At 34.7% G+C, this 25,434-nt stretch overlaps 1 protein-coding gene across 1 annotated transcript; it reads right to left on the bottom strand.

The window, feature by feature from the left end:
• Positions 1-371: 371 nt before the first annotated feature.
• LOC148946432 (uncharacterized) lies at positions 372-25,434 on the bottom strand. The gene is made up of 5 exons (XM_089097698.1): positions 25,347-25,434; positions 22,567-22,614; positions 15,947-16,123; positions 10,729-10,942; positions 372-533 (listed from the first exon to the last, which is right to left on the bottom strand). The coding sequence occupies exons 3-5, from the start codon at positions 15,964-15,966 to the stop codon at positions 372-374; spliced, it is 396 nt and encodes a 131-aa protein (XP_088953824.1). The 5' UTR covers positions 15,967-16,123; positions 22,567-22,614; positions 25,347-25,434.

The raw sequence follows: 25,434 nt of genomic DNA, 5'->3' as shown, positions 1-25,434 counted from the left end.
GGTGATTCATGGCAATCAATTCTTAGAAGTTCTTTGTCCAAAGCTAACTTAGTGGCCTTTGTTTGTGAGTTTTGGTGCAATCTTGGAAGTAAAAGTAGGAACTTTGACATAATACTTGCTGGAGGTTTCTCTGATCGTCGACGTGTTGGGATATTGCCTAGAAAAGGATACCTGGAACCTTTAACTCATCTTAGTCGTGAGTTTGAAAGGACACATGAAGAAGCAGACATGCGTACAGCAGTCCATGTTGCTTCTAACTTGAGGAATGGAAGTTCTTCTGTCTTTTTCGGGCCAATGACACTGATATTCTGGTGATACTTTTGCAACACTCCTCTACGCTATTAGCTACGGAAGAGTACAACAAGAGGGAACTATTCCTCCAATTTCCTGACAGTGTTTTTTCTGTGCATGAGCTGGCTAGATCTCTTCAAAGGGACTTCGCTGACAGCATTGGACTTCTTGTCTGCCTTAGTGGCACTGAGACAACGAGATTTGCATATTCTGTGGGTAAGAGGACATTCGTGAAAGCAGCTCTGAAATAAGGTCTTATTAGTGAAATGGTGAAATCGACCAAAAAAGTCAAGATTGACCTCTTCAATATATCGAATTATGTAAAGGAAATGATGGAGGTGGCAAAAATAGCAGCCTATGGAAAGAATCCTACTGACTTTAACTCACTGAATGACTTACGTGTGCACTTATCCCATAGAAAAAAAATCTTGAAAAACCTTCCGCCCACTGAAAACAGCTTTAAATATCACATCCTTATGGCTGTATTAAAGTGGGGAATAATTTTACAGGCTAGAGAGTGTGTACCAATAGTTCTAGATCCCCTAAATTTCGGATGGGCATACAGTGACTCTTTTGGGGTTATTCTTCGGACATATTCAAAGTGACAGTGGCGGATTTCTTTAAGCCGTGTTGCAGTCCATTGCAAATGTAGAAATATGTATATTGGAAAGTACTCCTGTGCGGGAATCCGAAGGTGTGACTTGCTTTGTGCATGCGCTGGATCATATGATCTTTCTGGAAGTGACCACGAGTTTCGAAATAATAGCTTAGAAAATATTGCTAAACCTATTTCATTATTAGGATTGCCTTTTAGCTCATCAATGTTTCTTACTTGTTCCTCGATAGTAGCTCATTTATAAAAAATAATTGCAAGAAGTTTTGGAAGTATTATTTTTTTGGAACAGTTTGTTTGGAACAGTTTTTCAAAAATATGTTGCATAAGCCGCAGTAATTTTTGTTCGTTTTAATTTTCAACTTCGTTCTTTACTTGCATGGGAAAAACTTTTTTTTTATCAAAACATAGTTCATAAAAGTGAACCAGATCTAGTTTCGCTAAAAGACTCTCAGAAACATGCTAAAATTGATGTCAAAGCATTAATAATAACCGTAGTGTTTAAATTAAGCCTGTGTGACTTAATTAAGTTAAAATTAAGCTGTTAAATTTGAAATTAAGAGTTTAAATTAAGCTGTGTGAAATTATTTTTGAACCCATGAATAATAAGGGCTATATTTTGGGTTGTGAGCCTTTGATAATTAAGGTTATACAAACTTTTATAGAAAATTAGATTTTGAAAAAGAGAATTACACATATTTCCACAGATTTCAACATTGAAATAGCGTGTTTCGTATTGTTATTTGTTTCCTTTTTGTGTCTTATATTTCACCATATTTTTGTTTAATGGTGGGCTAAAATAAACTATCTATCCATCTAACTATTAATAGCCTTGCTAAAAAATTTCCTGACAGATAAAATTCCTTATATGGAAATTTCTAGAAATTTAATATAAATACCCTGCTATAAAAATTTCATAAGCAACCATCTAAGCATCCTCAATGTCATTGCAGACGATGCCTCGAACTTAGATATGAGATTAAACCCCATCCAAATTAATGAGAATGCCGATATATTTCCTTAAAATCACACCCCGTTTTGTCAACCCTATCCCCCGGAAATTTCTTTGTTATCCTTTAAATTACTTGGTGCAACAATTTCTTCTAATTTAAAGAGGGGTATCCATGTTCAAGATATAATCAGCGATTCAGAGTTGATTTTTCCGAGGAAGTGTATTTTTAGTGGAAGTGTCCTTTTCTTTAATCGTCCCAGACACAATTATATGCGTCGGGACCTATTTTGATATTAAGAGTTAACGTTCAGTTTTATAAGTATTATATGGATATTTCAATGTTTTTTTTATGACCCATTTGTTGATAAAAAAAAATCCATAGAGCTAATGCGTTTATTTTAGATCAATGGTCGTGCCCAGAGTTACAGACACTGACTGAAAACTCACTCATATCTTACAAATAGTAACAGAAGATGGGAATAAATGGACAAAAATTCAAAGAACCTTGATGAATTAACTTCTCAGCTTGGAACCCTTGAAATTAAATTTGTACAGCTTTAAACAAGCGTGAAGGAATCACAAACTGAAGTTAAAACTCTTAGCGTAAACCTAACTACATCAAAAACAAATATTAAAAATATAAAACAACGCGTCTCTCTCCTAAATGGTCCCGTAACCTAGTCTGACTCGTATATAATAAAAAGAGGATATGTATTTACTGACAAAAATATTATTTTGTGGAGCATAGCTTGTGAGGATGCAGAGTCAAGCGATTTTCTTGAGAAAATAATAAAAATAAGAAGTTTTTTGAAAATTTAACAGAGATTAAATTGGTGAAAAATGCCAAAAAACGGAAGTTAAAGGTGATTACCGAAGGAAAAAAATATTTTTAAACATATAATGCATTACACATTATTGGTGAAAACGCCAAGAACAGAGCTATGTTACCGCAAGATGAATTGAAAGATCTGTCCCCCCCCCCCCTTATGTATCTTCTGAAAAATTTTGAACGGCAAAGTTGAAAAAAGTGGTTGTTGTGTAATTTCAGTAAACATTAGAATATCACCAACGAAAATACAGAGAATGTGTTTGGTAACGTTACGAGTTTATGAAAACGGGGTCGTGACAGAGTAAGTGTCCGAAGCAAGAACTATGGTGAGACTAACAAATTTACGAATAATGAACCAGATTTGGTTTTGAATTTCGTTACATTTATGACTTTGAGCCTCTATCAATTTAGTAAAGTAGAGAATTTTAGAGGAATTTTGTTAACAAAAGTGATGCTAATATTATTCTAGTGACTATTTGTTATTGTTATAATGGATTTGGTACTGAGTTTTTCTTAGAATTGTGGCCATCTGGATCAAGATAAATAGTATTAACCTATGGATCATGACTATTTGGACATACCGGAGAATAACCTAGTAAGCTTTAATGAAGAGTAAAATGATTACCTGATCCATAGCTTTGATTGCAATTTAAGTAATAGTCTTTTCAGGACTGATAATATCAAATAATTGTTCACTTGGGATTTGAAGTACCCAAGTGTATCTAGTAATATAATGAATGTTACATTGAAAATGTCAGGGACAACTCATCTTTTAGTTATCTTGTTGAATTGATTCAGAGTTCCAACTTTCATGTTTTAGCTCTGACTACACATGGCTGAAATTTCACACGGCTTCGTTATTAAATCTTGACAAATTTGAATTGGTTCTGCAGCACAGAAAGATACGCCAACATGCAGTAATTGCGGCTTGAATTAGGAAGGGATTCCTTTTTAAGTAGGAACTGATAATCAGGGTAAATATTGAAATGATATTTGAGTCTTTGATTCCAGAAACGCAAGTGCATAGAGCACGTTTTATTATTTGTATTGTGTATAGACCCTCCTCTGATAGTTTTGAAACTTTTATGGGTTGCCTGGAAGAACAGTTAGAAAAATTACCAATGAATACGCATGCATGCAACGTCTTTAAATTAGATGGCTACATTTGCACAGGCAATGAATTTTAAAAATCGTTAATAATCAATAAATATTGGTAATAAATTGAACACTGTAAATCAGGTACATCAATTGGTTACTTTTTTGAAAATTTTGAAATATTAGCTGTTTTGCATTTTCATAAAAAAATACCTTTATTGGGATATTTTAATAGAAAAAAAAATTAAAAATTGCCTCTCCCTATATTTTTGTGAACTGGAGCCCCTGCCCTAATTATGTACAAATTTGTGTAAAAAAAAGTGCAGAATATTATAGAAGATATTGGCCAACAACTTTCAATATTTTGTAAGATTAAATATCAATCATATATTTATTTGATTATGAAAAATTCAGACATACCCATGGTTGTCACAGCTAATGTAATAAGGGGGCCTGCCAACTCCATAATAAAGAACAGAAGGAGAAATAAACAAATTTGAAGAGAGAATCATGAGTGTATCACCTTATTTAATTAACATTAAAGAAAAAATCTTGTGCTAGCTTCAGCCAACATTGGTGTCTTGATGAATATGATCAGAAAAACACTTCAAAATCCCAAATGAAGGATTTTCATAGGTATAAAAATAAATCCCAGGCTTTATTTTAGCTGGATATGTAGCAAAGCTAGCCACTGTATTTTTGTAAAAAAAAAAAATTGAATGTATTTTCTTAATTTCTGACTATAGAAAACAATTTGGCCTTCTGAAAATTTACAACAAAAAAATCAATTGGGATAGGATAGAACAATCAATTTGAGTAACATTTTGGACATGCTATTAAGAAAGCACATTTGATAATAAAAAAAGTTTCATATGCGTAGGGCTACTAGTCTATCGTTTTTATCAACAAGTCAAAAAGAAGTGGAAATTTCGCTTTGCTAAACAAACATCTTTTAAAGAATATCAATAAAAAAATGTCTCGTGTTTAATATAAGCATCTAATCTTGACTAATCTGACATTACATGAAACAATTCCCAGAGAATTCCTCTGGGAAATATTTAATAAACCCTCATCCTCACTTTAGAGTGCCCACATTTCAGAACCATACTTGACCACTGTCATTACGCAAGCATCTTCTTCTTCTATTTCACAGCAGGCGGGCTTTTCAGTTGATACTATTTAGCCCTTTTCCTTTTGCTTCACTCTGTGGGCTACAGAGCTACTGGCTTGGTTGTCTCTTATTTATTAGATATTCTCAGATACCTTTCAGTAAATCTTTCGACTCAAGAAGTTCTAATATAAGATGAGAGATATCAATTCTTGTGATCTATTGACAGGTATATCGGCTAGGCTCTCGGCTGATAGTGACATTTTGTGGAGTTTGAAGCACTGTAACAGTTTACAATGCAAAGTATGCAGTGCAGACGTCAGCATATTACATTCAAATAGGCAGTGGTCAAATGTTTAAATATTCATAACACCATACCTGCCAAGAGGGGACAGGGGAACTGAACCACTTTAATTAGGAAACTGATATGAGAATGCAAGAAAGTTTAGTCCATTTGTTCCAGAACGAATTCTATGATGAATTTTAGAAAAATACTTATTGGGAAATGGGGAAAGAGTAAGATTTTTCTTATTAAACCTAATATCTGATAGTCTCCATCAGTAAAAATCTCTAATGGGGATTGGTCTCCCACTTGGCTGGTCAAAATTTATAGCATTTTTTGATATTTCATCAACCTGATGATTACCACTTATACCAGAGTGGCTAGGAATATACTTAAGATAAGTTCTTATGCCACTTGAAGCAAGATTATCTATAATACTAAGACAATGATAAGGGTCGATATCCAGCTTATACTGAGGAGCTGAATACAGCAACTCAAGGGTTGATAAAGAGTCATAATAAATTATAATATTATTTGAATTAGCAATCAAGGGTTTATTTTCCATAAGGTTTTCTAATGCCATGATTATGGCATTTAACTCTGCAGACATTATAGATACATTATTATACAATCTCTCACCCATTGCAATTTTCAGGTGAAGAAGGAAGGCACCCCTTAATACCTTCTCATTCATTTGGGACTCATCAACAAAGATTTGGAAATGGTTTTTATAAGTAATTGTATTAAGTTCAGCAAGTTTTTTTCTGGACAAAACTGATAGGGGTTAAATCTTCAGTCCACTTTGAGAAATCAGTATTTATTATGGGGATTGACCAATTCTATGGCAAGGATTGGGGGAAAGTAGGTGCAATAGACCTTGCGGGTACAGGGAACTTCTTCTGAATATTGGCATACTCATCTGCAATGCCTCTATACATGGCGGGATTTCTTAACCAATTATGTAGGGTGTGTGAACTATTTCATTCAATTTTTGTAAGATGTTTTATCAAGAAAAAGCTACGTCTCTCCTTTATTGTTGTTAGTCAACCCTCCATAAGCAGAAACTTGGTGCTTGTGGGTTTCCTAAGACCAAATATGAGACGTATTATATCGTTTTGTATTGTTTCAATTTTTGCATCTGGGTCTTTGCACATGCACCATAGACGATGAGTCCATAGTCAATATGGAGTCTTATATATGATTTATAGAACTGGAGTAAGATTTTCTCCTTACATCCCCAGGGTGTGAAAAGAAGTCTTTTAAGTATAATTGTTTTTCTATAGCATTTTTTATTGTGTTTGAAATGTGGAGGTGGAAATTAAGTTTTTGGTCAAGCATGAGACCAAGGTAATTAATGATTATCTTCTGGAATAGTTGTTCCATTTATAGTTAATCTTACATTAACATGGTTTCGCTTTCGGCGAAATTGGACTATTTTTAACTTTGTAGGTGCAATGGGTAGATCTGAATGTTGAGAGAATTTTTCAAATTGGAAGAGTGACTTTTGCAGCTTTGACTGTGCAACCTCAAAGGTATTGCCGGATAACCATAGTACCAGATTATTAGCAGATTGTAGATTCGTGTGGGGGAGGTCTATGTCCCAGAGATATAAGGCAAAGAGGAGGCAGCTGAGGACTGCTCCCTGAGGAAGGCCTTTGGTTATTGTCTTTTGGGGTGAAGAGGCTGAACCTACACAAACAATGAAACTTCGCAATTCTATGAAAGATTTTATAAGATACTAGCTTGGGGGATAGTCCAAGGTTTGCAAGTTTAATTAAAAAGATTTGGTGGTTCACATTGTCATATGCCCCTTCAAAATCTAGGAAAGCTACAAATAGGACATTATTTTTTGAGAATGATTCATTTATTGCATTTGTTAACAATATGAAAGCATCTGTTGAGGAATGGTGTTTCCTGAAGCCAGTTTGAGTGTGAGGGACCATATTATTTTTTTCAACAAATCAGAGGAGTCGGTAATAGATCATTTTCTCCATTATTTTCCCCATCACAGGAGTAATCATTATGGGCCTATAAGACTCAGGGTTATTTTTGGGTTTATTTTTCTTTAGGATTGGTAGGAGGGATGAACATTTCCAGATATTGGGGACATAGATGAAGCCCAAGCATGATTATAACAATTTAGAAGTTCCTGTTTGTATGAAGGGGTGAGATTCTTTATCCATGTAGGCTGTATGTTGTCATAGCTGCCGCTAGTCTTGGTCCTAATATGATGTATTACATTATTCATTTCCTGGATTGAAAATGGGCTGGTTATATACTCGGATCCTGGGTGAGGTTGATACCTTGGGTTCATAGGAATTGGGGGCATTTTGCTACAACTATTTGATGTTAACTTATTAACAAAAAGAGTGGCAAATAGCTTAACTTTTTCATTATCATTGTCATAATGGGTATTATTATGTATAAGCTCATACAGGAGTGGGTTAGGGGAAGTGTTTCTCCCACAGATGAGGTTTATGACTTTATGTATAAATGGATAATGTATTTCTCTCGAGAGATTATTTGCAAAATTGTTCCAATAGTTATATTAAGTATTTATTATAATCATCTTTGGATACGCTTCTGGTTGTAATTTTTTTTAATTAACTTGTAGTTGATGGTTTTTTTAAGAATGCTCTCTTATCTGCCTTTTTTGTTCTCCATTCCTTTGGCACTCATTTGTCCACCATGCTTTGGGAATATGTTTAGGGAAGGTTTTCCTGAGTGTTGTCCTGGGGATAGCATGATTAGCTGTATTTATTAGTAAAGATGCCAAAACTTCAGCATGTGTATCAGCTGTTGCGTTTGAAATGCATGAATTTCGGCTGAAACTTGTAATTTCATCATTTAGCTTATTTTGGAACATAGGCCAATTGGCTTTAGTGTTGATATATTTGGAGGTATGTGATAGGGTTTCAGCAGGTTCGTTTAGGGAGCAAACTATGGCAAAATGGTCAGTACATAGACTATCAATTTTATTCATATAAATTTTATTCAAAATATTTAAAGACACAATTTGTAGGTCAATTGTAGAGAAACTGCCACTTTTGGGCTTGGAATATGTATTCAGGTTTGGAGGGGTAGCAACAGCTAATTCATTATTATTTGAAGTCATACGCTCAATGAACTTACCAGCTTGATTTGCTGGTTTATTCCCCCACAAAAGGCTCTGGGCATTAAAGTCTCCACAAATAATGATATTTTTCAACATTTTAGAATTATTTATATAGCTGAAGAAATCCATGGCATCTGTAGTTTGGCCATTAGAATTATAAAAGCTTAATATGTAAGTTTTTGTATTATTCAGCCTAACACTGATACCAATGATCAACATCATTTATAAAGTCTGGAAAGTTGATGCCACAGAATATTATATTATTATTGACTGTTAAAGCTACACCAACTCCTTTTCTCTCTTATGATCTATCATTTCTCAGGGTAGTGTAACCCAGAGACTTAATTTGTTGATTTTGGATTAAATGAGTTTTCTGGAGGCGCGAAATATTCATGGAATTATTATTTATAAAAGATATTAGTTCATTTAACTTATGTTCAGTGAATGATCTTACGTTCCACTGGAGTATTGATATGTGTTGTGTTGTTGATTTATTTTTCATATCACTGTGTATCAATGTTCAGCTTTTTTTGCTTTTTTTGCAGATGTTTTTTTGCTTGAATGAGTATATGATCAGGGATGTAGATTTTTGCCAATTCTGGAGTTATTTTTGTTTTCTGTAGTTGTTGTATATTCATTGCCTGAACTGCATTGCAGTTTAGAATGAATTATCATATATTTGGGGGTTTACATGTTTTGTTGTACATTCAGTTTGTTAGCTAAGGGACTAATTCCTGATAGTTTTTCTGGTTTGTTTCTTGTTGGGAGGGGGTGCCAGGCCGACCCCATCTCACTAGGCAAGGAGGCTTGTTGGCTTTGTGATTCTTTCTGATAGAGATGTGAGCTAGGGGGCTTAAATGATGGTGTTTTGTAAGGAGTACTTGATGCATAGGGAGTGTTTGACTTGGGAGTTTTATTTGGTTTCAATATAGGTTTTATTTGGTGTGATTGGGCAGCATTTACTTCCATAGCTGCAAAAGGGTATGGAATGGCCTTCTCTGTTGCTATTTGGAGTGTTAGTGCTCTTTTCTCAAATGCAGGGCATTGTGATTTATTGGTGGATTCATGTGGGCCTTTACAATTGATACATGTAGGTTGAGTGTTGTTGCAAGTTGTAAACTCTTTAGGATGGGAGCCTTTACAATTACTACAGGCTAGTAGAATTCCATTGCATTTATTTGTTGTGTGTCTCAGTTTCAGACACTTCTGACACTGGATAGGCTTTGGCTTGTTTTCCTTGTGCGGTTTGATTTGCCCATATAGGAATAACTTTTCTGGAATATTAATTTTTTCCTTCAGTGTAAATAAGAAAGATCTACTTGTTTTTAATCCATTAGAGTTGGGTTTACCCAGTTGAGTGACATCTTCTACAGGATTGTGTTGCCAGCCCTATCTGAGAGCCCTTCTTTTAACTCCTGAATGGGTATTTCTGGGGGAACATTATAAACTACTATTTTTGTTGGGGATTGTTTTGGGTTCCATTTAGATGAATTAATTGGGGTACTCAGAAGAGATTTTAGATTAAGTATTATATCTGCAGATTTCTGATCTTGGACAGCTATTAGCAAAGATCCATCATGGTGAATGTTAAGAGAAAACATTGATTTTAACATTTTGAAAATTGCAACCCTTATTGTAGTAATCTTCGTTATTTCAAAGGGGGTATTAGGAGTAATTTTGAGGCAAATGCCTAAGTTTTGGGAAGGAGAAACTTGGACAGGAGGAGGGGAAATACTTTTGATTGGGGACGTTTTTTTCTTTTTTTGGAGCTCCTAGAAAGGACCTCTTGAAATCCATTATCATCTATGGTGACATTAACTCCAACACTGATCATTGTCCTATTCTCAGAATTTGAGCTTTCATGTGAGCTTTGTGATTTAGAGCTTCACCAGCCAAGATGGGGCAAAAATGGATCAATTTCATTAGTATTTAGGGTGGGATCCGGAGGGACTTTTCTAGGGGGAGTTCTTTGCATTGCCTATTGGAATAAGCTTTAAGCTAAACAGGAAAGATAGTTATATGATACAAGACCGTCTGCACTCTACTTTGGGGAAAACTTCACCATCCACAAAAGAAAACACCTCAGTTTGGCCCTGAGGAGGATTTTGACCACGATTGGTTCGGTACAACTACTGATAAATCGAGACAATAATTCACAAGAGACTTATTTTTAAATTTCTTAAAATGTTGCTGTTGTGATTGAGGATCAACTTGGTGCGCAGACTTATCTTCCTGTTCTTCCAAACATTTTTCAACTGTGAAAAAACACCCTGAGCCTTGGCTATTCTACTATTAATATCTTCAGTGCATCTTAGTGCTTGCTCTTTTGTTAATTGGGATAGGATAGCCCAAAAAGAGCTGGTATGTTAAAATTTATAGATACAGTCAAACCAAAAAGAAGAATTATGTTCAAATAATGGAAACATTCTAAAAAGAACTTACAGGTGATCTAAATCCTCTTCCGCCACTCATATCATAATTTACTGTTTGGGGGACAAGACTAAAATCACTCCTTGTACCAGCTTGATTTGAATATACCATTTGATGCCCAGTAAGACCAGGTGGGTGCATTCCATGCCCTGAACCAGGTGGTGTCAGTGCACGAGCAGTTGGAACACTAATACGGCCTTTGAAGGGAGAAGCCTCAATTCTTGGCCTATAAATTAGGAATAAATTATAATCAAGAATCATTTAAATGGTTGTTTTGTCTTCAAGATTCTAAGATAACAAAAATGAAAGGGTCAATTCATAACACAAATATGGCAAATAAATCAAAGACTTTTCGGAATGGTTGAGTCATTAAGAGTTCAAATTGAACACACCCTTCAATGGGAATATATAAACATTACACAACTTCTAGGAAATCAATTTTCATCCAATAGCACAACACCCCAGACGTCAGGTCCAACAGACTATTTCCAATATTTAGCTCCATATGAAAATTGATTCTATTGGATGAAAATTGATCTTTCGGGTCCTACCGAGAACAAAGAAACAAAAGAAAAAAAACGTCTCTGTGCATGTCGTGGAAACACAGCTTGTCTTTAGAACAGGGCAAGTCGTTAAAATACTGGGACACACTTCATTTTTCTGTTGGAGGGGACTTCAAAATCGACTTGATATAAATTCAGCGTAGTCAAATTTCTACTACTTCTTGTAAGTTGATGATAGGCTATAAGTTGTATGAAGCTATTAAAATACCGACATGGATTACAAGCAATGTGGCAACTTTATTTGATAACTGCTTCACTATCCACAAGGTGAGAGACCCTAAAATGCTAGTAAATGAAGTTTCAGATAATTACTGAGTCATAGTGACCCTTGAATTAGCCGGAAACCTTCAATATGGGAAGCAAAAATCATGGAAAAAGAAAACTGTGGCATTGAATGACCTTACACTTAAAATTTTAAAATCTGTTGGAAGAAAAGAGGCTAAAAATAAATAATCAAGAGCCGTGACATTAATAAAGAGTTTGGGAAATGGTATTATTTTATTATAAATTATTTCAATACAGCATGTATTGAGGAGAAAAGAAAATACATTGACCCCGTCAAACCATGGATTAGTAGCTCACTCCTTAAATGTATCGAAATACATCACAAGCTTTATAAGAAGGCTCTAACGGGAACTTATATACATGAAAGGAGCTATTCTATGTATAATAATTTTTTAAATAAAATACTAAAAAGAGCAAAAAAATGTTATACAAAGAGAAATTTAAAAAGAGCTGAGGGAAGTCCTGCAAAAGCATGGAGGGTTGTTAAAGAGGAGATAAAAAAGAACAATGGGAGGTTCCCAAATTCAATTAGCCCAGCTAAGATATGTGGCCATTTTACCCATATTGCCGAAAAAGTGACTGAGAATAATTGTAGCGTTAGAATGGAAAATAAATTTGAGCGATGTCTACCTGCAGAGGCTGACGTCTCACTATACCTAGAACGAGTGACCCTGACGGAGTTAAAGGATGTGCTTGTATCGTTTTGCAATTCTGCAGCTGGAATTCACCTTGTTCCGTTAAAAGCTGTTAAGTTTGTTTTTAATTATATTCAGTTAGGTTCTATATTTTTGATTAATCAATGCTTTCAGAAAGGTGTGTGTTAAATATTCGTCCTAAACAAGGAGTTTAAAAAAGAAACTGGGCTTTATATATACAAATTTGTTAATAAATTAAACAATAGTTGAAAAATTGAGTAACAGTAAGTTAAGAAAAAAAGAAAACAAAAGAAAACATAATTAAATACAACAACAACAAAATCTCCCGGAAAATAAACTAAAACAGGACAGAAAGAAGAATACTCTAAGAAAATTATATAAAAATGGTGGGAGGTTAAGAAGCTTCTTCCAATACTTATAATAATAAGTAATATAAGTATAATAATAAGAGAGCTCTTTCATCCCCTTCTGATAAGATGGGTTATAAGGGTGATAATGACGGAATACGTGGATAATGAATACACTGTTGAGGTGTGCCCGTAAACATGGTTAAAAAACAAACTACTGTCAACAGAGTCCGTAGGTATGGTGGGCCTTTTCCATAAAATGCTGAACAAGAGCCAATTGAGCAAATTTAAGGATATTTGACTCAATCGGCAGGGCCAGATACACAATATTACTAGACACGATACAAGCTTGATTACAGAGCAGGACAGAAGCGAGAGATTTGTTAAGAACAGGGGATAAACACAGGCATTTCACTTTTACTCTAATTAAACGAAAAGCAGATCTTATGGTACGCATTTGCCGGTTGTGATGCCTTACTACTTTTAAACCGACCTATACGGACTGCTCCTTTCTTCTATTAATGGTTAAACGGTGCAAGAAGAAGGTTTAACGGCGCATCCCTGTTTCCGTCACCTGATGACGCAATTTTGTTTCAGTATTTCCATATGATTAATCTAACTTCTCGAGTATGGTCGGGATATTTAACAAGTTCTAATAATAAAGAAATTAACAAGGGGAATGGAGCTCCTAGTCCCACCTACCTATGCAATGCGGTCACCTGTTTCTATTGGTCGGTTGGCAAGGTACGTGGAATTCCAGTCATGGTGGTGTGAGTGTTTTGCAAAAACTTACTTGGCTTGCAAAAACTTGAATCAATGGATTGGATTATAACTTTTTAACAAGAAATGCCTGCAAAAATGTCTTGGGGTGATGGGGACAATGTCAGAGGGTTGCCATATGCCATCCATAGTTTGTCAGGGTGGCATGCATTGCCTTGGGCTAGCAAACTCTAGAGCTTAAAAATAAGGTGGAAGGTGTTAAAAGAATTTTTTCGGGAGAGAGGGACTGACATGTCATCTCAGTCAAAGAAACTATGCAGTTTCGTTAAAAGCTCCTAACATGACTTTAAATTAGCTCTGATATGAACTTTGCACTCTGGAAATGATTGCTGGGGAAGGGTGGGGTGTATTGTCATGATGGTGTGAAATATCCATTGTCTTGACTAAACAAAACCAAGCCATTTTCGTTAAAAAGTTCTTAATATGGCTCAAATTTAGCTCTAATATCAACCCTGTCCTCTGAAAATGATTGATTGGACCCCTGCCCTCCCAGACTTCTTTAATTTAGGTATGTTATTGTTTGTATTTTATCCCATGTCAGGTTTTTTCATGTTTTATCGTGTTTTGAACTGCTTTTTTCGTGATTTCATTATTCTATAGCGTTTTTATCAATTTTGTATGCCCAAAAGCAGGTGTCTTTTTAGCTTTATTGATCTAGGACAATTCTTCAATAGATATTAATTTACATGATGAAAAATCTAACAGCAAAACTACGTAACAACTGCTTGTCTAGATCACATAAGTGCCAAAAACTGTCAGGTGCACTGTCATTATGCAAGAACAAATAAGACTGGGGATGCTTGTGCTCTCATGTGGAAAGGGATTGGAAATCATTTAATCGATTCGAATATGGGGATTGTTATTGCATGGTAATGGCTATCAATGCAGAAACTATTTCTTCAAACGTAATATTGGAAAGGGTTTCATGGACGAGTCGATTAGGGCGCAGTTCTATTGGGTGGAAATTGGCCTTTCGAATCCTAATGATGAGAAAAATCATTAGAATATAGTGAACCTCTGAGAAAAAATGCAACGAAAGAAAAATTAAGTTTCAAAAAGTAATATATAACAACCTACATGTGTCCTTCTCAACTAACAGTGAGGGTCCCCTCGGGTTTTGAAGGGACGGTTCACGTTAGATTGCGTCATTTGAGCATTCCTCATTAAGTAAGAACTGAAGAAAAAAGCATCTTAAAAGTAAAAAAAATGCTTTGAACGTTTCAGGTGAAAAATTAAATGTTAAGAAAGGTATTATGCGACAGTGATGCACCCCGTCATTACATAAAAGTGTGTTCTCATATTAGGAAAAGTGTGCAAGGTCATTAAGTTAAAAGAAATAAAAAAACACTTTGAACGTTTCGGGTGAAAAACAAAATGCCAAAAAGTATTACGTGGCAGTGATGGTTCCGCAATTATTACGTGACATCACATAAGGTGTGTCCGTTCGATAAGTTACAAGCGGGGATTCCCCATGAGTTCCTACGCAAGGTTACATAAAATTGTGTCAAGCATATTAGACCTGACCATTTAAGAGAAGGTGTCATGACGTCATTGGAGTTCAGAGGGGTGTGTCGTGGGAATCTTGCAAATCCCACGTTAATTTCCTATAGATCTATGTAAAGGCGAGGGTGTGTCGTGACGTCAGAGGGCATGTCACGGGAATCCCATGTTAATTTCCTATGGATCTATTTAAAGGTGGAGGTGTGGCGTGACGTCAGAAGGCGTGTCACATGAATTCTACGTTTATTTCTTATAGATCTATTTAAAGGTGAAGGTGTGTCATGACGTCAGACGGCTGCCGTAGAAATCTTACCAGGGATAGCTTGACGTCAGAGGGCTACCTTAGAAATCTGGAGAGGGCCGTCGTAGAATTAATTGAGGGGATATTACTTATTCTAATTGTATGAAAATACATTCACGAAAAAAAATGAAATAAAACTTCTAGTAGGTCTGATTGTCTTATCCGCTTACGCAAATTGAAAGAAAATTAAATAGTGAGGTTTCTTAGCAAAGCAAGAACTTTTTGCAAAGTCGAACTTGAGCAGGAAACTAATGATGTCCTCAAAAATATCTAGACAAAAGAGTGAAATACATAAACATTCTCTCAATATCAATCCTGAAAACTTCATTAGTCGCGGTGGAAAATATCTAATTCTTAACCAGAAGTTTAAAACCTAACATTTGTGGCACAAGTGGGAAAGAGGATCATATACCCCCTCTCCTCTCCCTTCCTCTCTCTCTCTGAAAATTAGTCGATTTTATTACTTTCACCGTAATATTGTTTGATTATATAACGCAATTTATAGTGATCTTTTTTTTACGAAGGTCAAATTTAAGGTTACCTGCGCATTTTTTTTCAAGTAGAAGTAACGAGTGCTACAGAATATATTCTGTGTACAAGTTCCCAGCCCCTCGGTCTTTACGCTGTAGTTTTATTGAGCTATTGTAGTTTTATTGAGGAAGTATCAGTACAAGAACTATGCAATCGATTGCCTTTTAAAAGGTTTGAACTGAAATTTGTATTGCTACAAGCAAATGCACGTCGATAAGCTCTTCCATGCTTAAAACAATGCGGAAAATAAAATTCCGTTTCACTTACCCCTTTGCTTGGGCAGTCATTTTTAAAGCGTTGGGGATAAAATTCAAACTTCAGCATAAGGACTGGGGAGCTGAAGCTCTCCTAGTAACACTGTCTAAGCAGTCTTCTGAAGCAAAAATTATTGTAACCGACGAATAATACCATTCGATTCCTTAATCGACCATCGTTTTACTGCCTCTGAAAGAAGGATTGCTCACTAAAAACGTTTCGACAATTTTAAGTTCATTGACTATCTAGGAATTTTCAATGAATAGCTTTCTCTCCACCTTTGGGGCAAATTTTTTGTTGTTTGCCATAAAATACTACTTCGATGTCGCAAATTTTTTTTTGCTTATTTTGTTACAGAAGTTTTAATTCCTGTGCGAATGAATTTTCTCCCTGCTTTCTAGGACCATTAGTTCAGTGCGGTAACCGTTGAGAAAAAAAAAAAAAAAAAAAACAAACACATAAACATGAGTCTGTGATCATCCTTCCTGGAATTTAAATAAAAAAAAACACAAGTTTTTTTAACTGAAAGCAAGGAGCGACATTAAACTTAAAACGAACAAATTTATTCCGTATAAGAATGATTCCGCTGTCCCCTTCTCAACGCCTCGCTCTTTACGCTAAAGTTTGACTCTGTCACAACTCTGCTATTAAAACAATAAAACTTTTGGTCTAAATAGCGAAGCATTTAGGAGGGGACAGCCCCTTTCACATACGAAATAATTCTGTTCGTTTTAGGTTTTAATGTCGCTCCTTACTTTCAGTTATATATTTTTTTTTTATTTAAATTCTGAACCTTTCTCAACTAATTCAGGTTCAAATTTGACTCACCGTACATGAAAAATTAGAACAAAATATGTATACTAGTTTCGGCAGATTTATTCCGGATATGAAGGATTGCCCCCTCCTCATTTCCTTGTCTACATACATCCCGAAAAATGTTAAGCTTATTTAAGCTTTAAACTTAAAACACATAAAGAGATATTATATTTAGTGTTATAAAATATGGATAAATACAAAACAAATATACATTATACAAATTACAGAGAAGAATGCAGAATTAAAAAATAGTACTTATTAAAATATTTACTGTTGATGCCTCCCCCTCTCCCTACAGCCTCCAAGAGACGATAATACCATTTGTGCTTTTACTGAAGACTAAGTAGATTGATTAAAGGGAGAATTCTGCTCAGGCCATGAATTTTTCTTCATGTTTCAAAGAAAATAAGTTAAAAAGAGGAAAACATGGACAAAACACGCGCCTTGTTTCTTAGAAACCAAATTAGTACAATCTTTTTTTATTTTGTTGTGACTAAAGCAGAAATGACATTTTTGCCTCGAGGAATGTTTGAGGGGCGACAAGTTTTCTTTTATTTGCTGCACCTTCTGTCCGTTTCTAGTATGAATTTATTATAATTATTTTACTCCATAAACTGCTTTACATATTACCAACCCCTTTTTAAACAAGTTTTATCAATCTATCTAGATTACTATTTAGTCGGAAGGAATCGATTTAACATAAAGAAATCGCTGAAGAAAGTTAAGGCCACGTTAAAGTAGTAAACCTAAAGTGGCGGCTACTAGATTATTTGTTTTGAGCGAATTTGTTTTTCGTGAAATTTAACAAGTTTGAGATATGATTTTTATTATTATAAATGTACATGCCAAGATTATGTTCAGTTTTCAACAAAGCATACATCTCTTTGAATTAGAGGTTTTAAGTGGGACAATGCTACATTTTTGTATTTTTTTTAGTTTGACATCTTATATAAATTAACTTGCACTCTTTTACAACTGTGAATCTGCTCATAAGTTTAGTGGATCCAATTATATTTAAATTTCAGTTCTTTTCATTTATTGATGTAGCTTTTAAATATGTTAATAATAGTAATTTCGGCAGGTAAGCCATACTAATAATAAAAAAAAAAGTTAATCAATTGAAGACGCATGGTAGTAGTCAGTAGATATCTATGTTCCATTTTGCTTACGCCCCTAGGAACCACTCAAGCGTATCAAGTTGAACGAAATTTATCTAGATCATCCCCTAGGGCACTCAACGAACTTTATATAGGTCATCCCCTTGGGCACTCTTGAGGTTCAACGACCTTCATCTAGGTCATCCTCTATTATACTTTGGTTGTATAATAGCCGAGCCGAATTCGAGTCTATGCTGAAGAGACTGAAGAATTCCTGGTTGACTTCGGAGTAAAACAAGGGTGCGTCCTCTCTCCGACTCTGTTCAATTATTGCGTCGATTGGGTGCTTGAAAATGCACTGTCGTCCTATCCAGGAGTTCAGATCGGACAGAATCTTTCACTGACTGACCTCGATTATGCGGATGATGTTGGCCTCCTGTCAGACCCCGTAGAAGCTCAAAACATGCTTGACAACGTGGTGGCCTGGGCAGACCTGATCGGCTTGAAAGTCAGCACAGAGAAAACGAAATTCATGGCTATTAACCACGACACAGGACCATTCACACTAACTGTCAACTAAGTTCAGCTTGAAAAAGTCAACCGTTTTACATACTTAGGCTCCCAAATATGTATTGACGGATCTTCCGACGCTGATATCCAACAGAGAATACAGAAAGCGCAGAGAGTCTTTGCCTCCCTTCGGAAACCCTTATGGAATCGCCGCTAAGTCAGTGTCCGAACGAAAGTTCGAATCTACATGGCACTAGTCCGCACCGTTCTCCTTTACGGATGCGAAACATGGTCGGTAAAAATACAGCATGAGAATACACTGAAGGTGTTTGAGCATACCTGTCTGCGAAGAATTCTCAGAATGCAGCTGCGTGACCGTATCTCCAGCGCGGATCTACGTCGAATGTGCAATATTCAGAGAGATGTGGCGCTCACTATTAAAGAACGCCGTTTGAAATCATCAGGCAAAATCTTTTTTCAAAAATTCGGTTGCTATTGCACCGGACGTATGGTATCGCGGTATACCGGATGTATGCCGGACGTACGATTCCAATAGATAAATCAACAGAATCAGATTTTAATGCCGATTTCAAATATATTAGTTTCCTTAAGTTTAGTCTCACCCATCAAAAGTTAAGCACCTGAGAAAATTTGCTTGATTTTCAAAAAAAGAGGTCAGTACCCCTTAAATTAATAGAAAGCTAATGAAAATCACACCATCAGATTCATCCTATCAGAGAACTCAACTAAGCTCTACAAAAATGTGGACGTTTATATTTTTTGCCATAATGAAGATCAGGGAGTTATTTGCTTTTGTGTTTATTTGTTTTTGTTTTTTTCCCAGGGTTAATCGTATCGACCCAGGGATTGGAACGGAAATTAAAAGTTCTAGTGCCCTTTTTAAGTTACAAAAAAAATGGAAGGCAACTAGGCCCCTTCCCACGCTCATTTTTTTCTCAAAGTCACCCAATTAAAATTTTGAGATAGCCATTTTGTTCAGCATAATCGACAATCTTATAACTATGTTGTTTAGGATGACTTAATCCCCCATAGTTCCCAAGGGAAGGCCTGTAAGTTATGAACTGCCCATTGCTTACATATTGTATTGGTTATTGGGAAGTATATTACTCGGGAGAATCTTTCCGTGGAGGATGTTTCTTTGGGGTAAGGGACATTTCTATGAAGGGGGCACCGAATATCCAATCATTATTTACAATATGATCAGAAATTAAAAAAAAACAAAACAAGTTTTTTCAACTGAATGTAAGAAGCAACGTTAGAACTTAAAACGAACAAAAATTATTACGTATATGAGGGGGTTCTCCCCGGAGTCAATACCTCGCTCTTTACGCTACAGTTCTTTTTTAGTGCTTTCAAAAGAACTATCTATTCTATTTAAACGGCCTTTGTGATTCAGGGGTTTGTGAATTATTTTTTTTTTTAAATTTTAACGTAAAGAGCGTGGTATTGACTAAGGGGAGAACCCCCTCATATACGTAATAACATATAAGTAATTAAAAAAAACAAGAAAAAAACAAGCAATACGGCTTAATACTAATCGAAACTTTTAAAACCGGAATTTTTATGTCAATAAATGTATCAAAAGAATGGCCTTATAATGCTGATTCTAAATATAAAATTTTTATTAAGTTTAGTATTACTCATCAAAGGCTACGAGCCTGAGAAAATTTACCTGATTTTTCAGAGGGGGAAACAGTCCCTACAAGTGAAAAAAATTTAATGAAAATCACGCCGTCAGATTCAGCGTATCAAAAAACCTTATTACATAGGTTTCAAGCTCATATATGCAAAAATCTTCAACTTTGTATTTTTGCCAGAAGAAAAATATACGAATATAGACGTTTGTTACGTAAGTTAATTTGTAAATGACGTCAGAACCAAATTTAGAGACAACCATTTAGCAAAAGAAAAGTAAATTTTTATGAAAATTTTGTTCACTTATTCAATGACGTTGAGCCAAAATCAAAGATGCATTAACTAAAAAATGATCAGAAATTAAATAAAAAACAAGTTTTTTAAAATGAATGTAATGAGCGACAGTAAAAATTAAAACTAACAGACATAATTACGTATATTATAGGGCTTGTCCCAACCTCAACGCCTTGCTCTTTACGCTAAAGTGTTACTGTCTCACAACTTTGTTTTTTATAACGATAAAAAAATTTAGTGTTTATAATTTTTAATTTCGCTCCTTAATTTATTTTTAAAAAACTTTTTTTTATTTAATATAATAAAAAGAGTACATCTTTGTAAATAAAACGAAATTTTAATTTCTCTCTCTTTCGTTGCATTCCTGGCAATAGGGTCATGTGGGTAAATATAATAGTGATTTGTTTTTATTTTTATTGAAATTTTTTTGTAGGAACTCTCCTGTGAAATTAATAAAATAGCTTAGGATTTTCAAAATAATAGAAAAAAAGATTGTGTTTTCATTGTTTGTGCTTCTTTGAATTTAATATTTTAGGAGAAATTGTAATTAGAAATGAATCGTCGATTGAAAGATTACGCATATTAAAAAGTAAAATGGTCTATGCCGAATTGAAACTTCTGTTAACAAAGTAGCAGAGTCGCCAAAGTCACCAACGTAAAAAAAGAAAAACCATTGCCACTAAACTAAAGCATCTTTTAAATAAGTCTTCTGTACAAAAAATAACGCCAATGCACCACTATCGTCAAAAAAAAACTAGATTTGATGAGATTAAAGCTAAAATAGAACAAAGCTAAAACAATGGTATTTATAAGTTTTACTGAATGAACATACAACATCTTATACATGCCAGCTTATACAAAGCAGACAGAGGAAATAATCGATTCGTCTCAAAGTGAAAAGTACTAAATGGAATACAAAGTAATGAGTGAAAACCGACAACAAGTGAACTTATTCGTTTACAGATGGTATTAAGCGAACAACAGGATATAATGGCGTTTTTTTAGCCGTTATGTTTTATTTACAAAAAAATTCGAAAACGAATTTCCACAAAAAAAAACTTTCAAAAATTAATCAACCTTACTTGAGGATTATACTCTTATTAGTATTATTTAGTTCTGTGCGTCGTCTACGGCTATATATGGTTCCAGTGGGGAAGATGGGTCGCACCTGTTATTGTAGAAATCATTATATTTAGAAAGAATGTTGATTTGTAAATTAAATAGTACCATGCCATTGTTATTGTATTGCTTTCTTCAGAGAAACCCATTGAACAGAATGTTACCATTACTAGCTGAATTAAGCAAATCTGGTTCTAATTCAGTCACTTATTTATCCCTTTCAACTAATTTATTTTAATTTTTTCTTAGTAATTTGCTGGAAACGTTCTTGGTTATATTGATTATGCATTCTTTAGTCAGTAGTTATCAAGTTGGAAACTTTTAGCTTTTGTGTCCTCTGACAGATACTGTTATATTTTGTCAAGGGAAAAGGAAATTTTCTGTTCTGTTTTTAACATATATGAACAACAATTCATTACACTATAATTTAAAATTATTTTAACACTTTAACCAATACAATTAAAAAATATTACGATAATTTAACAGTTATCACTTGCAAGTATACCACAAAGTACTATTTACAAAGTACTCACTCATTACAATATAACTTAGGATAATCGATTACTATACTGTTTCTTTAGTCAGCTGTAAGTAAGTTGTAGCTTTTAGCTACAGTGTCTTCTGACAGAGGCAGTTATATTTTGTCAAGGGAATCAATCAATCAATCAATCAATCAATTTATTAATACTAAAAAAAACAATACAATTACAAACTTAAAGATTTAAACACGCCCAAGAAGCTAAGCTTGTACAGGGCCAACAAAACAAATAAGACACTATTATAAAACACAAACAACAACAGAAAAAAAAAAAACCAAAAAAAATATAAAAAAAGATAAGAGACATTTATGAAAACAGGAGAAATAATAGGAGAAAATAGGAGAATTATTTGAAATATATTGAATGAAAAAAAAGACAAATGTGGATAGAAAACAAAAACTTAAGAAAAAAGGGGGAAACGACTGTACTGGAAATACCCATCGAGAAAGTGCCTTTGCAGAAAGAGATAGAGGGACATCAGAAGGGATGGAGTTCCATAGTAAAATAGATTGATAAACAGGAGACCTCTGACCTGCTGTCGATGAACGCTTAGGTAAAATGAACCTGCGATAAGAGCTACGTAAAAAAGAAGAGTACCTACCTGAGCCTGACAGAAAGAAAAACTGCTGCAGAGATGGTGGGAGTCTACCTAGAAAAGCAGAATGTGCTAAATAAAGGTATCTTTTACCCACAATACGATCCAGCGGAGCTATTCCAGTATCATTATAAAGATCAGAGGAAGGGTAAAAACGAGGAAGAAGAAAAGTAGCTTTCACTGCCCTATTTTGGGCTCTTTGAAGTGAGCAGAGAAGAGATTTATTAGTACTACCCCAGACAGAACATCAATAAGAAAGGTAAGGAAAAATAAAAGCATAATAAAGAGAAAGCATAACATCAGGGGGAAGAAATGAGTTAACCCTGTATAACATTGAAGATTGGCGGAGGACAAGGGAACGGGTATGAGTTATATGGGGTTTAAAAGAAAGAAAACAGTCAAGATACACACCCAGAAATTTCACTATCGGAGCGTGCGGTATAATATCATTCCCATAAGTCAGGATGGTTGGTTCCCCTGCGTCTCTCATACGATAAGGGGTTCTAAAGTGTACAATGGCACTTTTTTGGCTGTTGAGAGTCATACCATTTGACCAGCACCAATCTTTTACTTTATCAAGAAGACCTTGAGCTAGGAAAATGGCAGATGGCAGGTCCACTGCAGCAATGAAGAAGTTACTGTCATCAGCAAAAAGTATAGGGTGCACAAGGGGATGAAGACCATCAACAAGATCATTAATATAAATTAAAAACAAAAGTGGTCCAAGCACAGAGCCCTGTGGGACACCTTTCACAATAGGCAAGGAAGAGGAAGAAGTACCATTAACTAAAACATACTGAGATCTCCCTGAGAGGTAAGACCTAAACCATTCAAGAGGGGCTCCATGCGCTCCAAATGAAGATAATTAAGACAAAAGAACAGAGTGAACGACCATATCAAATGCCTTTGAAAAGTCAAGAAATAGACCCAAAACACACAAGCCCTTGTCAAGATTAACACGCATAAACTCTGTTGCATCTGAAAGTGCATGCAAGGTAGAGAAACTGGGACGAAAGCCATACTGATGGTTAGTTATGAGAGAATTACCTGCAGTCGTATTAGTACTAAATACAAATGAAGAGAGTCTACAAAACACTACTTTTTCAACAACCTTAGAAATTACAGGAAGGAGAGAAATAGGTCTATAGTTTGAAATTAGAGATGAATCACCTTTTTTAAACAAAGGTACAACATTAGCAACCTTAAATAAATGAGGAAAAACACCAGAAGAAAGAGAGAGGTTAGTTATGTGTGAGATGGGGTTAGAAACAAACTGACCAATTTTTTTAAGAACATTACATGAGACTATTCTATTTTTAATGAGACTATTCTATTTTTAAAAATAGAATAGGCTCTTCTATTTTATTCTATTCTATTCTTCTTTTTTTCTTCTATTTTATTCTAATAGACTATTCTATTTTTAAAAATTTGAACAATAATTTACTGCACTATCATTTACATCTATTGAAACTTCTATTTTTTATGCTTAATCAAAGTATTTGAATATACTGTATTAATGCTACTATTATTATTTTATTACTATACCATACAAGGATAAAACCTTTACTAAAGCTCTTCTATCAACAGAATCGAACACTTCCTTATAATTTATAAAACTGAGGACCAAAGTTGTTTGACAACTCAGGCTATTCTCAAATATTAGCCTAAGAGTGAAAATTAGGTCGACTAGTATGACTGTAATATTCACATATTTCCTTTTGGTCAGTAGAACATCCTTCTCATTAAATCCCGGCAATTTTAACTCCATACAATTAGCCATTGGTTTTACATTGCATGTAGGAAAAAGGCTGCCCCCTCCTCAATCCCTCACTCTTTACGCTAAAATTTTTTATTGTTTTAAAAAACAAAGTTGCGAGACACAGTCAAACTTTAGCGTAAAGAGCGAAGGTTTGAGGAGGGGGAAGACCCTTTCCTACATGGTATAATTTCTGTTCGTTTTAAGTTTTAACGTCATTATTTGCTTTCAGTTAAAAAAAAAAAAAAATTAATTTAATTTCTGAACCTTTTTTAGTTAATACTGTTTTTATTTTGGCTCACCGTACGTGAATAATAAAAAGAAATTTTTTACATTAGTTTTAATATTTTTCGCTAAATGGCTTTCTCGAAATTTTGTTCATACGTAACTTACGACTTAACTTACTTAACGAAGTTCTCTATTCATAGATTTTTATTACGTATATTGGGGGGTTAACACACTGGTCAATACTTCACTCTTTACGCTAAGTTCAAATTTTTTTTTCAATTCTATAAGTATGACCCCTTAATCACAAAAGGCCGTTAATTAGAATAAATAGCTCTGATGAAAGTACAAATAAACTTTAGCGTATAGAGCGAGGTAATAAGTAGAGGGCGAACCCAATCATATACGTCTCAATTTCTGTTCGTTTTAAATTTTGATGTTACTCCTTACTCTCAGTTGAAAAAATAGTTTTTTTATTATTTAATTTCTGATGTTTTTTTTTAATACTGCTGGGAAATCCAGCGTCCCCTTCATAGCAGTTTCCCTTCCCCATGAAGATTTCCTCCATGGAAAGATCCTCCCATGTAACAACCGACCCATCCCCACCCCTTAACTACAAAAAAATCCCCCCTTAAAACTTCTCTATACTTCCCAATAACCATTACTATATGTAAATATTGGGCAAAGTCCATAACTTGCAGTCCTCCTTCGGGGACTGTGGGGGATTAAGTTATCCTCAAAGAGATAGTTATTTAATTTTTCGACCATGTTGAAAAAAATGGCTATCTCAAAATTTTGTACTTACTCAAGGGCTGAACAGTTTCATGATTTTGGTTTCAAGCCTCAATCTGAGGTCCATGGTATAGAATTGCTTTAATCTTCTGAACTGCAAT

Source organism: Artemia sp. Qi Xiang Cuo, chromosome 12, assembly GCF_049724085.1.
Source record: "Artemia sp. Qi Xiang Cuo chromosome 12, ASM4972408v1, whole genome shotgun sequence".
In the NCBI taxonomy this organism is placed as follows: domain Eukaryota; kingdom Metazoa; phylum Arthropoda; class Branchiopoda; order Anostraca; family Artemiidae; genus Artemia; species Artemia sp. Qi Xiang Cuo.
The sequence above is the reverse complement of the archived record's forward strand: the minus strand, read 5'-3'. Positions and strand labels throughout refer to the sequence as shown.

Bases quoted from the DNA above. Each gene is read 5' to 3' on its own strand.
- LOC148946432 (XM_089097698.1), bottom strand. From the start codon at position 15,966: ATGACTGCCCAAGCAAAGGG. The intron at 10,943-15,946 runs GTAAGTGAAACG...CCTAATTTATAG, and splicing joins ATGACTGCCCAAGCAAAGGG to GCCAAGAATTGAGGCTTCTC. The intron at 534-10,728 runs GTAAGTTCTTTT...ACCTTATTTCAG, and splicing joins GAAGAGGATTTAGATCACCT to AGCTGCTTTCACGAATGTCC.